The 16,791-nt window shown below is 41.7% G+C and overlaps 1 protein-coding gene across 2 annotated transcripts; it reads left to right on the top strand.

Moving 5' to 3' along the window:
- The first annotated feature begins 3,841 nt into the window (after positions 1 to 3,841).
- On the top strand, positions 3,842 to 16,729 carry enc1 (ectodermal-neural cortex 1). Of its 2 annotated transcripts, none has more exons than XM_004074520.4 (3): positions 3,842 to 4,179; positions 8,511 to 10,322; positions 14,661 to 16,729. In XM_004074520.4, the coding sequence occupies exon 2, from the start codon at positions 8,517 to 8,519 to the stop codon at positions 10,290 to 10,292; it is 1,776 nt and encodes a 591-aa protein (XP_004074568.1). In that variant the 5' UTR covers positions 3,842 to 4,179; positions 8,511 to 8,516; the 3' UTR covers positions 10,293 to 10,322; positions 14,661 to 16,729. The 2 variants fall into 2 exon arrangements, with proteins under 2 accessions (XP_004074568.1, XP_020563186.1); XM_020707527.2 differs by lacking the exon at positions 3,842 to 4,179 and adding an exon at positions 4,194 to 4,658.
- The last annotated feature ends 62 nt before the right edge of the window (positions 16,730 to 16,791 follow it).

Genomic DNA, 16,791 nt, shown 5'->3' with positions numbered 1-16,791 from the left:
AGATGACTATTGTTTTGAATTTGGGCTATATAAATGAAATTGAATTGAAGTGAAATATAAACTAAATAGCAAAAATAATTTATAATAAATCTTGCAAAAATTGGAAAACTTAATACCAAAATTCAAAAATATTTTTTAACAGTTTTTTTCTTCGATGTTTCATCTTTTTTTTCCTCACTGTCTTATAGGTAATTCTGCTGTGAAAAAAATAAAATAAAATAAAAAACTTTATATGAACACCCAACCAAGTTATTATGACTTTACTAATAGAAAGCGACATGCTAACGGATCGAACAGAATGAAGTGAATTCAGTCCCTATATTGGAACCAGAAATCATCAGTAAATAGTGATTAGTCTGAGACAGTATTTCTATGGCAACCACTCTCACCAATCAGGAGTGAGCTAATTGAAAGTCCTCCCCCCTAACACTTGAAAGCGGGCTTGGGTTTTATCCAGAGGCAGAGCCAAAAGCTGTGACCCCCAAATTTTGCAACAATATTTGTATCATCATTGACAAATGACCTCAAACACACATATACAATGTTTTAGCTCCACCACCAGGAGAACCTGTCAAACGTTTTGAACGTGAGACAACATGTTTTTATTTAGTCATCTGATTCGTTCGTTTTTAACGCCAGTTCTCATATACAGTCAAAGGTTTGAACCATCTATTGTCATTGGAAAAACCCCTACAATACTTTTTAAAACAGGAAATAACTCAAAATGACAATAATAATATATTCAATGTATAACCACCCATTTCAGTCTAATGACAGAAAAGGTGTAGCAGTTTTTAAAAGAAACATCTAGAATCTACTTCTGGGTGACATTTCTTTTCATGCTGCTGTAGAATAACAGAAGAAAAGCAGCTGTTGTGTAAATAGGTGAGACAGATGAGGAAACACACGGCGGATTTTAAAAATGTTGTATTTTACCCCCTTAAGACATCACTATGTGACAATGGCTTGGAGGGTATAGGGAAAAAAGAGGTGGGCAGAAATGTTGCTCTGCTCTGTGACAGTGAAATTCCTGCAGTAAAATGAAATGCGCTCAATGGAATAACAGGGACACAAAAATATTCTTCACGATGAGCTGCATTTGTGTAGCTTCATTCAGTCAAAGGAAAGTTTGAAACCACAGTCTGGGATCTTGTGATCAGATCAGGCCAGCCTTTCAAACAGAGGCTCCTTTTATCTCTGTGCTGCTGAGGAACCATCGTCTTCATGCAACTGACCTTTGTAAAGTCTGACAGCTTAAACGCTAACAGCTGTAGGCAGCATCATGGCAACATGTGCAAACATTTGACCTGGGTGCTGCTCTCCTGAGAGAACAGGCTCCCAAAAAAATGATATTTTTGCAACCTCAAATCCAAGAACTGTCACGCTGCTCCTGGGAAAATAAGTCAACTCGTTTGACGGGTTTTTACTTTGTTTAGTGAGTGACTGAGCAGACGCTGCAGGGGACAGAAAACTAGTTCTCTTTCCCGTTTAGCTTGTGGAACTTGAACTTGTGTTTACTTTATTAAAGGTTTTGCTTTTGTATGGAGCTCAGCTTAGTAGCAGATCATTTCTCCATAATGACAGATAGTTCTTGTGGCATTTTTCTGATGATGGAAGACATAAATAAAGAAAATTAAGCTTAAAATGACATTTCTGAGTATTTCTTTGTTCAAATCGTTGTGAATCAGGAGCAAACGAAAAAGTGATCATTTGCTACAAGCTCCCTGCTCCGCTCCATTCTGATGGATCCACTTGCAGACAAATAGATCCTTAACGTTTTAGTTTTCCTGGTCCGAGGTGGCATCTGGCTCTAAACATACGGCTGGATGGCTCCAATATTGCTAGTTATTTTTGTTGCAACGGTAATGTTAGGTTGGGGCTGTAAACAGTGTAAACAGAGATCTCTCAGTAATGCAAAGGGAAGGTGGAGGCGGGGTTACTCTGCGCCAACGATCCCGAGGTACAGTTCGACTAAACTCCTATAGAAACTATGTCCTAGAAAACGACACAGGTCTTTAGATGTCTGCTAAAAGCTGCATCATCTTTAAAAGACCACTGCACTGGGCACGCTTGAAAAAAAAGATGGTCAGAGTGGGACTTAAAACAGTGAAGCTGCATGAATGTGCAGTTACTATGCGCAACTGCTACATGAATGTTGTTATTCTAACATACCTTTTGCTTCTGCATCTAATGCACCAGGTTAAATTTCATTGTTGCATGCCAGTTTTCCATTCATTTCTTGATAAATTAGGACTTTTTGTGCGACTATTGTCTACTAGTCATTATTCTTTGTACGTGGGAGCCATGGGTCATATGTTTTAACGGAGGGGAGTGGGAAGGGTGAAGGGTGGGTACGGTTTTTAATGTAATATTGTGTGTTTTCTGCTTTTAATGTTAAACTGCTTCGTGCTGCACAAAATCCATGAGAAGGGCTATTTTATAAATAAAGTTTGATTTGATTTGATTACTCTTTGAGATCAATTTGCAAACATTTTTACTGAACTTTTGTCTCCTTCAGTCATTTTGGCATCACTTAGTAGCCACTCCTCGATCTCACATCACCTCATTCTACCTCCTTTTTTTTTTTAATTTCCGACATTCCACATCACCTCATCTGTGTCTTTTGTTGATTTTGTGTCCTTCTGTGTGTGTTTGGTTTTTTAATAAGATCAGGGGCCCTGTGGGCTCCCCAAGCCCTGCGTCTGTGCTCAGTAGACCTTTTGAGGAATCCGCCCTTGACTGTATAACTCAACACCCGTCCAATTATCTCAAAGTTATCTTCCCCAGCAGATGTCTCTCGTGCCACATGCACTTATCATGATGGTTTCCTGTAATAAACATTTCACTTCTTGTATTCCAGACCAGATTATCAGTCACTGATTACCTGTGTGTGCAGTTGACTACATAAATTGTCTTTAGTGGTTCGGCTTTCAGCACAAAGTTATAACAGAAACAAATCTTCAGGAGTCTTTTTTTCTTCCAGAAAAGATAATACTTCAAGATTATAAAACCAGTATTTTTAAAATAGGTTTATAGCAACTACTAATATTGATGAAACAACTTTTGATTTATGTTTTATGATTAAATTACATCTTTACAGAGAAGAAATGTGTTTTCAAATACAGCTGGTCGAGGATTTTTTTGTCCACTAGGGGTCGCTCCTGTCACATTTATTCTGCTTTATGCCACTTTTGGATCTCCTGTCCATGTCAAAGTGTCCAGCCTGATAGTGTGCTTCTAATCTTTAATATGAAGGTAGGGAAAGATGAGCCTTTTTATGAATAAAAGAAAGCAGATCTCTGTTCCCACTCAGAAATCACATGACAGGCTGAGAGGAAAACAAATAAAACAACATCAGAGGAGCCCCGGGGGCCGATAAAGAGGTCGGTCACAGCCACCGCCACAGACATGACTAACACATGACGTTCAGGGGTAAAACAGACCGTTTTTTACCACAAGAGCCACACTAATGTCTTTATAATCTCAGAGGGCCAAGGGTTGGGCCCCTGTGACTCAAACAACAGGGATCTTCCTGTCATGTTGTTTACTGTGGATTCCTGGAATAAAATAATAACAAATATTTTATTTGTGATTACTTTGAGTTAAAAAAGATATGAGATATTTTAAAAGAAATGCTTCTTTGATGATTTCTACATTTAAAAGCAGCATTTATATGTGAACAAGGTGAAATTCTGGTCATAAAGGTCATAAAACTGGGCTTTTATATAAAAATAAATGCAAAAATATAAAGAAGTTGTCTTATTATTGTTATTCATTTTTGCAGGAGGGGGGGGGGGGGTCCTCCCCTCCCTCCCTCCCTCCAGATCCATGCATGACCCTCTTTGTCTCCGGCTCCGTTTCCTGATCCTCCCCCCTGCTCCGTGTAAACACACCCATTGATTTGAGTGGGAGCGCAGGCGGAGGAGCGCCACAGCAGCAGCGGAGCGACGCCTCCAAACATCCTCCCGCACCGCAGCTCCTCTCTCCGTTTCCTGCTTTGGAACCGAGCTCGCTCCCGGCGGAAAACGGCCTCCCCGCGACCGAGTCTGTGCGCTCCTGTCGGGCGCAAAACAAGGAGTTGGCTCCGCGGGCGCAAAGGCTTGCACCGTGGCTCTCTCAGAAGTGGCATGTCCGAGGGAAACCGCGGGCGCAGATGAACTCCTGCTTTCCCCCAGAGAGGTAAGGAACTCCCCCTCTTTGCTCTGCGCTGCGCCCTCCGCCTCTGCGTGGAGGAAAGAAAGTCCAAAAAGCGCCGCGGTCGTGGAGCTGAAAACGCGCACACTCCCCGCACGTCAGCGCAGCATTGTCGTGCGCTCCCAGATCTTTGTGTTCCCTCCGGGCTGCAGACGGCTGAGGGCGGCATCAGGTGTTGCGCCTGCGTCTGCTCTGCAGCCCTCGGTCCCGGCTGGGCAGATGCGCAGAACCGAGTCCTCCTCAGAGCCGCCGATGACTTTGGAGGCTCCTCTTCCTGCGTCCGCGCGGCTCCGAACACCTGGCAATGATTTGAAACAGACTGCAGGCGGGCTGGGATCGAGTCCAGAAGCTGCATGTGTGCTTCCTCTCAGGGAATGAGGGCATCTCTTCCAGCCTCATTTCCAGAAGATCCACTGAGGACAGACAGGGCTGGCAAAAGACTGATTTCCAGTTTCCATCCTCCTGTAAGTCAGCCTAAAAAATAAAATTAAAAAATAAAGAAGAGGAAGGAATTGTGGGTGAGTGATCAGTCTTGTTATGTCTGGATAACAGTAAAAAAAAAAAAGACTGAGATCAAGCAAAAAGTTAGTGAGAGGAGAACTTTCTCAGCAGTTTTGTTACGTTTGAGCTGTCAGTTCAATCAGTTTGACTTTAGGATATTTAAGATTAAGCAGAATATTGATATTTATGTGCATTTTAGGATTTTAAAAACGTTGAATGTATATAATACATTACATTTCAAGTATTTGTTTGATTTGATATTTTTGTTTATGCAAATTTGATAAAATGCTCCGATGATCACGTCTGAGAAGGAAGCATTTACTGGCCGACAAGCAGGAATGTTGGCATATGTGAAGCCAAGGATGTTTCATGTCTTCTTGCTATCATGAAGAGATAGTGTTGAGGCATGTTAAGGTCATTTCATGGAGGCGTATATTTCCCAGGATAAGTACTGATGCCGACATTTAGGCTGAATCTGTTTGGAGCCTTTAGCAATATGAGCTGTTTATCTAAAATAAATTTAAATTAAAGTAGTTTTTTTTTTTTTTTAAATAAAATAAGTTGCAGCAAAATACTGTAAAATAATGTCATTATCTAGACTCAGAACACCAATAGGCCAAAACCAGAATCAATCTATAACCTTACATAGGCCTGCACAATAAATCCTAAATTTATTAAGCGGTGCAATATGCATATCGCAATAGTCTGTGAAAATTGCAATAAAGCTTAGATATGCTAAACAATTCTATGGCAGCCTGAATTATTTAACAGATCAAATAAATCCTTTTATGCATTTGATCAATCGGATGGACTCCTTTTATGTTAGATGCCCGCCTCTTATTAAGTTTTGTTGACACTTAAATTGAACTGTTGCAGTGAAATGGAAATGATGTATTGAGTTGTTTTGCTATTTGTTCATGTATCGGAAGTTATATCGTCATTGCAATATTGATCACTAATATCGCGTGTTTTCCTTATATGGTGCAGCCCTAACCTTACAAAACAGGGAGGACTGCAGGCACTTAAAAATCTTTGATTACCAATTTGGTGCAAAACAACCAAACCTCAGAGACAGTAAGTGGGCAGCAAACAACCATAAAAAAAAGGGGGGGGGGGGGCTTAGAAGCTCATGAGTTCATCCAGGCCATACCTTAATCACGGCTATTGATTCTGCTGTACAAAGTTGAAACAAGTTCGCTCTGAACTTGTTTTCCTACTAATCAAGCGCTTTGCCTCTGGGCCTGAATCACTGAGGGTCAATTTTATTAACATGCCAATTATTAGCGTATGTAAAATCTCTTTAATTAGGTTGCAATATTAGAATCACTTACCCAAATCAAGCTTCTTACAACTCCCAATTAGAAAAGCGGAGCTGGCGTTTGCGCACTCGTGACCGTGAGGCGAGGAGACTCGGCAGAGATGTGCTCATTACATTACCAGGTTTGGCGCTGCTGGAATGCGACAAGTCCTGCCAGACCAAGGTCGTACTCCGTTTTGTGTTTCCTTAAGTTATGACCGATCAGATTGTGATGACACACAGACATTTTCGGTGAGTAGTTCAAAAGCCTCCTCACTGTTGAGGTTCGGCTCTTTGTGTCACATTTAGGAGTTAGTAAGAGTGCATATTTCTTCGGTAAGTCAGAGAATGATGCAAGAGTTTGCTGCCTTGTTCGCGTAAAGACGAGCTACAAGTTGACTTCTGACACACGAAAACTCTGCTCAAAGTGTCAATCTGACACACAAAGAGGAATTTCAGCAGGAAAGAAAATCACAAAATGACAGAGGGGGAAGTCTCAGGTTGAAAGTCCTTTGTGCATCATAAAGATCAAACATCAGGTTCATAGTGCATTAATTCGTTATTCACAGAGACTCCATGCTTCAGGTGTCAGTGACACTCCTCATCAAAAACGCCTGCTAAATGTTGCATGTGTCGCTGCAGGTCTGGAGTTTGATTTCATATTCAAAAGGCTGGACTTCTGAAGATTTCTTCTTTTAATTTTCTGAGCAGATGATGCAATTTATGGAAAATGGAGGCACCTTTTCTTCTCAGCAGTTCAGTTGCAGATGAAACCTTGAGGCTCCTTCAGACTACTTCATGCATGGGAAAGCTGAAATCCATTAAAGATAAAAATGCTGTTTTTTAACATGTTCTTGTGGCCATTTTCTGATGATGGAGGACATATATTAAGAAAAATAAGCTTAAAATTGATTTATGAGTATTTCTTTATTCAAATTGTTGTGAACCAGGAGCAGATGAAAAAATGCCATTTATCTGTGATGCAGAAAAGTCACTGGGCAGGCCACAAGCTCTCTGCTCCGCTCCATCCTGATGCATCCATGTGCAAACAAATAGATCCATGAACGTCTTTGTTTTCCTCGGCTGAGCTGGAATCTGGATCCAAACTGTACGGCTGGATAACTCCAAAATTCCTCGCCACTTCTGTTGCAGCAGTAATGTCAGGTTAGGGTTGTGAGGGTCTGTAAGCTAGTCGAATACCACATGAACAAAGAGCTCTCAGCAATGGGAAGGGGTGGTGGGGTTCTCCGCATGAAATTCAGGCGAATTTCTAATGAACTCCTGCCGTTCTGCAGAAATGATGTCCTAGAAAACAACTGTTTTTTTTAGTTTTTTTTTTTTAAATTTTGGCTAAAAACAGCATAATTATAATTAAAAGACCATTTCATCTATTTGAAAATAAATTAAAAGATGATTTGGACTTTAACTACATTAGTGGGTGGTAGAAGAGTTGCTATTATCCAAAACAAATTTACAAAAAACAACATTCATGCTATACAATTTTCCGTTCTGCAAATACAAAAATAAGGCCTTGCTAAAAATGCAAAAATTCAAAACATTTCAGGCATATTTTCCTCCAGCATCTTTGTAAAAGCTTTTGCCTTTCCAAGCGTGGAATCTCTGGAATTCATAGTTACTTACAGGTTTCAAGGTGACCACGCGCTTCAGCTGTTTGTCTCCAGTAAGGAAGCAAACACGCTGGCCACTGCCAGCAGAATTTGATTTTCAATATCTTCTATCCAATTATGTCACCCAGTTAGAAAACCACCCCCCTCCCAGAGTTCTGAGCTAGCGGGAAACATTGAAGTCTGTGCACCCATGGAAGGCGCCAGGCGTTTGGCAAGGGTAGGAAACTGGGTGGAATGAAAGTTAGCTCTGTGTGAGGACAGGCCGAGGACAGTGAAGAGCGAGCTGTCTTTTTTTTCCCCTGAAGGGAGGATTGAAGTAAATTGTGCGCATTTTTGAGAGGCTTAACAGTCCTGCCATTTCTTCCTTATTTTCCCTTTCCTCTTGACTTATGGGTTCCCTACAAAGGGACACTTTATTTGTAGATGAGGGGTATCAAAGATGAGGATTATCACTTCTTAAAGCTGGAGGTGGAAGAGTACTTTTAAGGAGACAGTTGACCTACATAACCCTGAGATGTGTGCCGTTTAGTCATTTTTCTTCAGTGGATCACTTATTTCTCTTGAGGGGGTTTTTCTAGTCTTTTAAGTCGTGCAGCTCATCTTTTTATGGACAGAGTGATTCAGTATTTTAGCATTCACTCCACACTGCTTGGATGTGCACCAGTCACAATTTGTTAGGCAAATTAGACCTACTTTACAAGCGGATAAACCTTCTTTTGTTATTTAAAAACATGCAAACATCACAGTCTTTTGCTTTAAAACAAGCCATAACTTGTGTATACATTTAAAAGGTTTTGAAATGCTCTGGTTTGTTCCTCATATTTGTGGATTTCAAATATGAAATGCATTAAAGAGATCTTTTCTCTCTTCCTCTTTCCTCTCTGTTTCAGGATTCAATGAAAATGTCCGTGTGCGTCCACGAGAACCGAAAATCCAGAGCCAGCACCGGCTCCATGAATATCTACCTTTTTCACAAGTCCTCCTACGCGGACAGTGTCCTCATGCACCTCAACTCTCTGCGGCAGCAAAGGCTCTTCACAGATGTCCTGCTTCACGCAGGCAGCCGCACCTTCCCCTGCCATCGCGCCGTGCTGGCTGCCTGCAGTCGATACTTTGAGGCCATGTTCAGTGGGGGGCTCAGAGAAAGCCAGGCCAGTGAGGTGGACTTCCGGGACTCCATCCATCCAGAGGTTTTAGAACTCCTGCTGGATTATGCGTACTCGTCGCGCGTGGTCATCAATGAAGAGAACGCTGAGTCACTACTGGAGGCTGGAGACATGCTGGAGTTTCAAGACATCCGCGACGCCTGCGCCGAATTCCTTGAGAGAAACCTTCACCCATCCAACTGCCTTGGCATGCTGCTGCTGTCTGACGCCCACCAGTGCACCAAGCTGTCAGAGCTCTCCTGGGGCATGTGTCTTAGCAACTTCCCTGCTATTTGCAAGACAGAGGATTTCCTCCAACTGCCCAAAGACATGGTGGTGCAGCTGTTGTCCCATGAGGAACTAGAGACAGAAGATGAGAGGCTGGTTTATGAAGCTGCCCTCAACTGGATCAACTACGATCTGGAGAGGAGGCACTGCCATCTTCCAGAACTCCTCAGAACAGTCCGCCTTGCTCTGCTTCCTGCCATATTTTTAATGGAGAATGTGTCAACAGAGGAGCTGATCAACGCTCAGGCAAAGAGTAAGGAACTGGTAGATGAGGCTATACGCTGTAAGCTTAAGATCCTGCAGAATGACGGCGTTGTCAACAGCCCATGTGCTCGACCAAGAAAAACCAGCCATGCCCTCTTCCTTCTGGGTGGGCAGACCTTCATGTGTGACAAGTTGTACCTGGTTGATCAGAAAGCCAAAGAGATCATTCCCAAAGCTGACATTCCCAGTCCTAGGAAAGAATTCAGTGCATGTGCCATTGGTTGTAAAGTCTACATTACAGGTGGAAGGGGATCAGAGAACGGAGTGTCCAAAGATGTCTGGGTCTATGATACTGTCCATGAGGAATGGTCAAAGGCTGCCCCCATGCTAATCGCCCGGTTTGGACATGGCTCTACTGAGCTGAAACACTGTCTCTATGTCGTTGGTGGACACACTGCAGCTACTGGTTGCTTGCCGGCTTCTCCATCTGTGTCCCTCAAGCAAGTGGAGCAGTTTGACCCCGTGGCAAACAAGTGGACCATGGTGGCTCCTTTAAGAGAAGGAGTGAGTAATGCAGCAGTCGTCAGTGTAAAGCTCAAGCTGTTTGCCTTTGGGGGAACCAGTGTCACTCACGACAAACTGCCCAAAGTCCAGTGTTATGATCCGCAGGAGAACCGATGGACTGTTCCGGCCTCCTGTCCACAGCCGTGGCGTTACACGGCTGCCGCAGTGTTGGGAAACCAGATCTTCGTTATGGGTGGTGATACAGAATTTTCAGCATGCTCAGCCTACAAGTTCAGCAGTGAGAACTATCAGTGGACAAAAGTGGGTGATGTGACCGCCAAACGAATGAGTTGCCAGGCGGTGGCATCGGGAAACAAACTGTACGTAGTGGGCGGATACTTTGGCACACAGCGATGTAAAACTCTTGACTGCTATGACCCCACCCTCGATGCATGGAACAGCATCACTACTGTGCCATACTCGCTCATTCCTACGGCTTTCGTCAGCACCTGGAAGCACCTCCCAGCTTGAATCCAAAAATTCTTGCACCTTTTCCATCAGGTAAGATAAACCTATTCTAGTCATCTTTTCTGATGGTTTGGGTCTTTTAAATCACGTTTTTGAAGTGTCGGTGAAGGTTCTCATTCATCCAAGGAACATCATGACGTTGAGTTCCTCTTCCTTGAAAGGTTCCGCCACTCAGTAAAGTGATGAAGCCACTTGGATAAGTGATGAAACGTTTAAAGGAAGAAGATTTCAACTTCAAAAAATGTCAATTAAGTGTTCAAAGAGATGGTAGGCAACATATCAGGCTGTTGTCCCCAATCAATCTTCGGTGAGTGGTTAAATGGTTGAGTGTACAATTTAGTTGGAACTCAATTGATGCTTTTGTAAGCCTACAATTCTTTGGGGATGTTAGGTTCTATCGTTTTTATATTTCTTATGTAGTTATTGTAATTAGACTGCTTAACCCTTGGAGGCTAGTGGAAACGTTAGCATTGTTATACCATTCCAGGCTATGGCTTCAACCTCTTAAGCTTCAGATGTTCTGATTATAAAGGATTACTTCATCTTCTCGGTTTAAAAAGAATGGAACATTCAGATGATGAAGGGCACACTTACAGGGAGGAACTGATCGGGCTTGTGTGAGTTAGTTAAGTGAGTTATGTGGCTGTGGGGATGGGCCGAAGGACAGAAAGGGTAATTGAAAGAGAATAGGATTCTTTTATGGCCCCTGTGGGGGAAATCTCCCTGAAAAGCAAAAAAAAGGGGGTCTTCCAATTAGACAAGTCTCACACCAAAAGGCTGTGACACCCCAGTGAGGCTAATCCACTCTCAGTTGCCTTGCTTTGATAAGGTTATGCACTTTTTTTCCTGGGGTGGCGGGGATGGATCCTGGCCCTTGCGATGTGTTAGACACCATTAATCATCAATTACAAGAAGTAACGGAGAAGTAATGAGGGAGAGCTGGACGACTCGAGTCTTACCCTCCTCAGACCACTCGCTCACGGATCATCCTTCAGAGTAGTCATCCGGTCTTGGGGATTTATCGTTTTGGACTTGACAGTCTCTTCTGCTTCAATTTATACTCTTCTAGTCTTACTCCAACCCTGCCCCCTCCCTGCTATGATGATAAACAGCCCAGACGTATGTGGAGCATGGGTAGTCAGCTGGTAAACCTGGTCTTTCAGCTCACTTCAGGGTTAAAATCACATCACATCACACAAATCCTTTACCAACCAACCCCCCCCCCCCTTTTTTTATTTTTTAAATTATTAAATGCCCGCCAGCCTAGGCCTCCTGAAAATGAAAAAGAGCAAAGATGAGTGACTTCTCAGCTGACCAGCTCTGCATGTCTCCTTTTTGATAATGCGAGGAGACGGCTTAGAGCAGCTTTCTCTCCTGTGAGTCTATGCTGCCTCTTCTCCTTACGGAATGACATCTTTTTTCAAAGACTTATTATACCTTTTCTGTTTCATCCCTGAAAGACTAGAGTGAAGGTTTTAACCATCTCTGAGCCACAGAAACACAGTGCTCAGCGAAGTGAAGAATCCTGCCACAAATTTAATAAAAAACATTTTGTTGTTGGTACGGCTGCCTGTCATGGTAACTGACAGTCCGCTCACAGAATGTGGTGAAAAGGTAAAATGTAGAGGAATGGGAGGGAAAAAAACGACTGTTTGGGAATGAAAAGGAAAAGGAAGTTGTTAGACCTCACACAAAGAGCTGGTTGCTGTGAAATAGTTGGAAAAAGCCCACTTCTTCCCTGGGGAATAATTCCAACATGGGAGATTTTCTCCTCTAACAGTTTTCTGCTGAAACGCTTTTTATTGGCCCAAACGACAAATATCAAATAACACAATGATATTAATCAACAGTCCTCGCATTAAGGATACATATATATATATATATATTTATATATTGCTTTCAACCAAATTTTTGAGGATATGAAGGAGACAAATAAAAACTAGAAGTATGATTAAAAATATGTAAGAAAAAAAAAATAAAAAAACAGATTGACAGACCAAAATAAAAATTTTATGTTGAAATACTAAAGGCAGACACCAAACCAATTACCGTATTTTCCGGACTATAAGTTGCACCGGAGTATAAGTCGCACCAGCCCAAAAATGCATTATAAAGTAGAAAAAAACACAGATAAGTCGCACTGGACTATAAGTCGCATTTTAACTTTCACAACCTTATATGACACAATCATAGCAGACTGTTTATCTAATAATTTCACAGTAATTTTTTCTCAAACTTATTTATTTATTCCTTTCATGAAGCATCATTGGCCAACTAATACTCTGTTTTCATCCTGTATTTGTAGAAACAGTTGTCATTTTTATTGCATTTCTGAATCTATGAAATCATTGGAAAATAGAATATTATGTTTTTCGCCTTCAAGATCTTACTGTAAAAAAATGTTTGCTGATTCTCTGAGTCACTTAACATACTCTTAACACTTAACATACCTCATACATCAAATTGACCCAGGAACATCATCTCTGTTCCTCACAAATGAACATAACAGGAGGGTTAACAATGTATTTATTTCAATTTATTTTCTAATATAAGTCGCTGCGGAGTATAAGTCGCACCCCTTGCCAAACTATGAAAAAAGGGCGACTTATAGTCCGGAAAATACGGTATCTTAATTTACAGTTTCTGAGAAAATGACAACAAAGTTATTTTTGAAAATGAAAAGTATTTTTTGTATTGTATGAGGCAATGTGAATAAAAGTCTATAAAGATGCTTAGATATTACTTAATCCCTCCCACCTGGCATTCCAAACAGGATGTGGTACCAAGAAGCCAAAATCCCATAGAATTCTATAGAGAAATGAACAGCTGTTGTTCAGTTATTATATTTGTCAGAATAACCATTTTTGCTCTGCTACCTTTTTTTTAAACATGTTTTTGATATTTGTCATTTTTTTCATTATATTTTTTCTGTAGTTCAAGTTATTCAAGTTATAGACAGACCAATCAGATGCCTCGATAAAAGCATGTGGTCTTGCATCCAACGTTCAAAACGCTTGACAGATTCTTAGACCCCATTTTCAAGTGGTAGGGGTGTGAACTTCCAACAAGCTCGCTCCTGATTGGCGATTGCCATAGAAACGTTGACTCAGACCGACTTGGACCAATCATTGCTTATCAACAATGCCTGCCATCAAAATGATGGCGTTCGTATCGCAGAGACTTTTTTTATGGATGCCGTCCAGTTCACACATACAGTCAATGGGTTTATCTCATTCTATTTCCTGTGGGAACACGAATCACTTGGAGCGCCACAATTCCCGGCTTAAAACCAAACACACCATTGAACCGAATCTTGCGAAAAGTGGATCATTGCTTTCCTACTGAACCGAAACAAAACAATGACCCAGATTTACACGTTTGAACAAAATCACTCAATGCTGGCCAAGTAGTCTGACATTCTAAATAATAATAATAATAATAAATTTTATTTGTATAGCGCTTTAAATGGCACACAAAGACGCTTAAGAGTCTGAAGAGTTTAGAGTTCAACTTAGCCAAACTCAAACTCAAGCTTAAGAAATGTTCAAGGCTTGAAAGGCTAAAGAAACAAGTAATGGCTGGACATTATGACAATAAAAAAATCAAATTTCACGACATCTGAGTTTTAGCTTTCCATTTAAAAGGTTAAAAAATAAACGCTCCGTAAACATGAACCCGATTTAATGGAAAGTTACTCAGAGAAGATCCCTGTAACCTCTGACCGGATCCAGCTTTCAGGCTCTCTGGGGTGCATTCACACACTCCCTTTGACTTTGTGTGTCCAACAGCATGAAAAGGTTCCGGTTAGAGATACTTAATGACATTACATTCACATTAGACGGGCCACCAAGCCTGCAGCCATCTGTGCAGTAAAGATAGACGAGTAATAAGCAAACGCTTTAAAAATGGAAAAGGTCAGAATGAAGCTGTGAGCGTAAAATGCACTCAGATGTGAAACTTGTGTTGGGCTGAGGGGGAGATAAGAAGCTGGATGGAGGCCAGGGGGTACGAGGAATTGGAGCTGCTGGATTTACTAAATCTATTAGTCAGGCGGGGGACGCAGAGTGGACAGTGTTTCACACAGGCTCTGTAAAACTTCCTCTGAGATGTTATTGTTAGAAACTGCTTTTAAAATCATCTCTTTCTAAGGTAATTATTAATACTGGACCTGAGCTGATATACATCACATAAACACTGTTCGGTGTGACTTTCTTTACCTTGATGTATGTCATCTCCTGCTTTTACCTTCCTCCTGCTCTTCTCCGCTTGAATAATTAATAAGTCACCTTTTAACTTGTCTGACTTAGCTCGCTTTCAGGCACATCCTGAAAGCTCATTAGTCAGTTTAACAAGTCATTCTTCTCTCCTCAGATTTCCCTTTTTTGCATCATCTACCGGTCTCCCTACTGTGAAGAAGCACACATTCTCCATCTCTGGATCAGAAAGGGATGTACAGACGCCTGTATTCTTTTTTTCTATTTCTTTTCATTCCGTCAGGACGCCGAGGCACGGACGGCTGTTTCTGAGGAGGAGGCCGGGACATTCAACTGAACCGCTGCTTGCTCGATGAGGCACAAACTCTGTGTCCACCTTGTGCTTTCGTGATGCAAACATATCACAAACCCCGATTCTTTTCCTGTTTAGTCTGTCTTTGTGTCTGTTGGTGACACACAGAAAAAAAGCATGATGGATTTTTTGTGCAGACTGAGGTGTGGGGGGAGACTGAATAAATGTGCTTTCTTTAAAGGCATAATGAAGGAGCAATGCTCCCCCTCCTCTTTTAGCCTTTTAAGACATGGCTCTGACGCAGACACAAACCTTGAAGAGTTCCTCTTTAGCTGTCGCCGGCAGTCACGAGGCGTTGATGAGCAACAGCAGCTGATGTTGAGGAGGATCGAGGGGATCTGTGCAAGGCCAGGAGAGGAGGGGGGGGTTGAGGTACCCCCAGGTCACGACCTTACATATCTGGATCTTTGTGTTGATGCCTGCCAGGACTGTTTCCAGTGTCTGGATTGAAGGCTTCAGAAGGAGCGATGTCACTTTGAACTGTACTCTTAATGCTGTATTAGACCGGCTGTGCTTCTGTTCTTCTGATCAAAGCTTGCTGAGTCACAATGAACGACCTTCTCTTTTTTTGAGCATGTCCACTCATAGTGATTCAGTCAAACTGGCATGGTCTCTGCAGAAATCACCTTAACACAAACTGAGAATATACCAGTTTTTTCATAAACTTACTGCAATGTAGTCTTAATTTATATAAAAACTATAACTCTTTTGTTAAAATATGCTTTCATTTCCTTCTCTGCCTGCATCCATATGTGAATGTACGTTTGGGTTGTGTCATGCATGGCCAGGTGTTGTGTTTTGTTTTTTTCTTTGGTCTCAGCGGGGCTGCGTTTTGCACAGTTCAATCCTTCCCAGGAGGAATTTGCTCTTTAACAGGCTTGGAGGTGCACCTCCTCTGTTTTTTTTAGCAGTTTCAGGGTGGATAGAAAAGGAATGACATGAGCGCAGAGATCTCATGGTTCTTGCAACACACAAAAAAAATTTTTTTTAAACCTGGACTCAAACATGGCTGAAGTGAGATAAAATTAAAAAATTTCAATAAATGACTGCCGGAATGGCAACACGTGTGAACCATGGCCTACTAAAGGTACGGAAGGACAACCCTGGCACGGTTAGGAGTTTTGCAGCTGCACCAAGGACAGCTGGAGGACTGTCCATTTGGTTGAGAAAGTCTTCTACCCAGAAAGCTGTGCATTGCTAAGGGCAGACACCGCAGTGCTTTTCACCATAGTGTCATTAATGCACGTTAAAAAGACAAAGAAAAAAAAGAAAAGCTGCAAGTTCCTGCAGACCAAAAAGCAGTGAAATGTCTTAAAACACTCTGTGAATATCTGTGTATTTGTCTTGTCCAGTCGACCTGAACATTGACTTGTTACAACAGCCTTTTTGGTTGTAGAAGGTAATGTCGTGGTGAAATGTGTATATTTTCTTTCTTGCCTGTGGACTCGAGGAGCCGTGCGAGTTCCCGTTGAGCCCCTTTAAGCCGCCCTAAAACACCTTTTATTGTGAATTTCGAGACTTGCACGGAGACCATTGCAGCTCCATTGTGTTGACCTCATCAAACCGCCGAACTCAAGAGACTCAACCAATCAGATGAAAGCATTTTTTTCCCGCAGAACACGGGTTTCCCCGGCAACGGCAAGTAATGAATGCCCCTTCAATTTGCACCTAATTGTCGGGTGGTATTTCCCCCATTTCGACTGGGTTTTATCTAGGATTCCAGAAAATACTGTCAAGTGAGCATCAATCTTTTGGTTTTTCTTTTTGTCATGTAAAGTTTAATTTCTATTTTTATGGTGTTATTTTGTACATGTGATTTTTTTCACAATGTGAAATTCATGGCTAATAAACATAAGAGTTTTTTCCTCTTAACTGAAGGCTTTTGTTCCTTTTTTTTACTCGTTTCGCCAGTGCTCATTTGGAAAAAGGAAAAAAA

Source organism: Oryzias latipes, chromosome 12 (assembly GCF_002234675.1).
Source record: "Oryzias latipes chromosome 12, ASM223467v1".
Classification (NCBI taxonomy): Eukaryota; Metazoa; Chordata; class Actinopteri; order Beloniformes; family Adrianichthyidae; genus Oryzias; species Oryzias latipes.
Note: the sequence above shows the minus strand (reverse complement) of the source record. Positions and strands in the feature narration are given on the sequence as shown.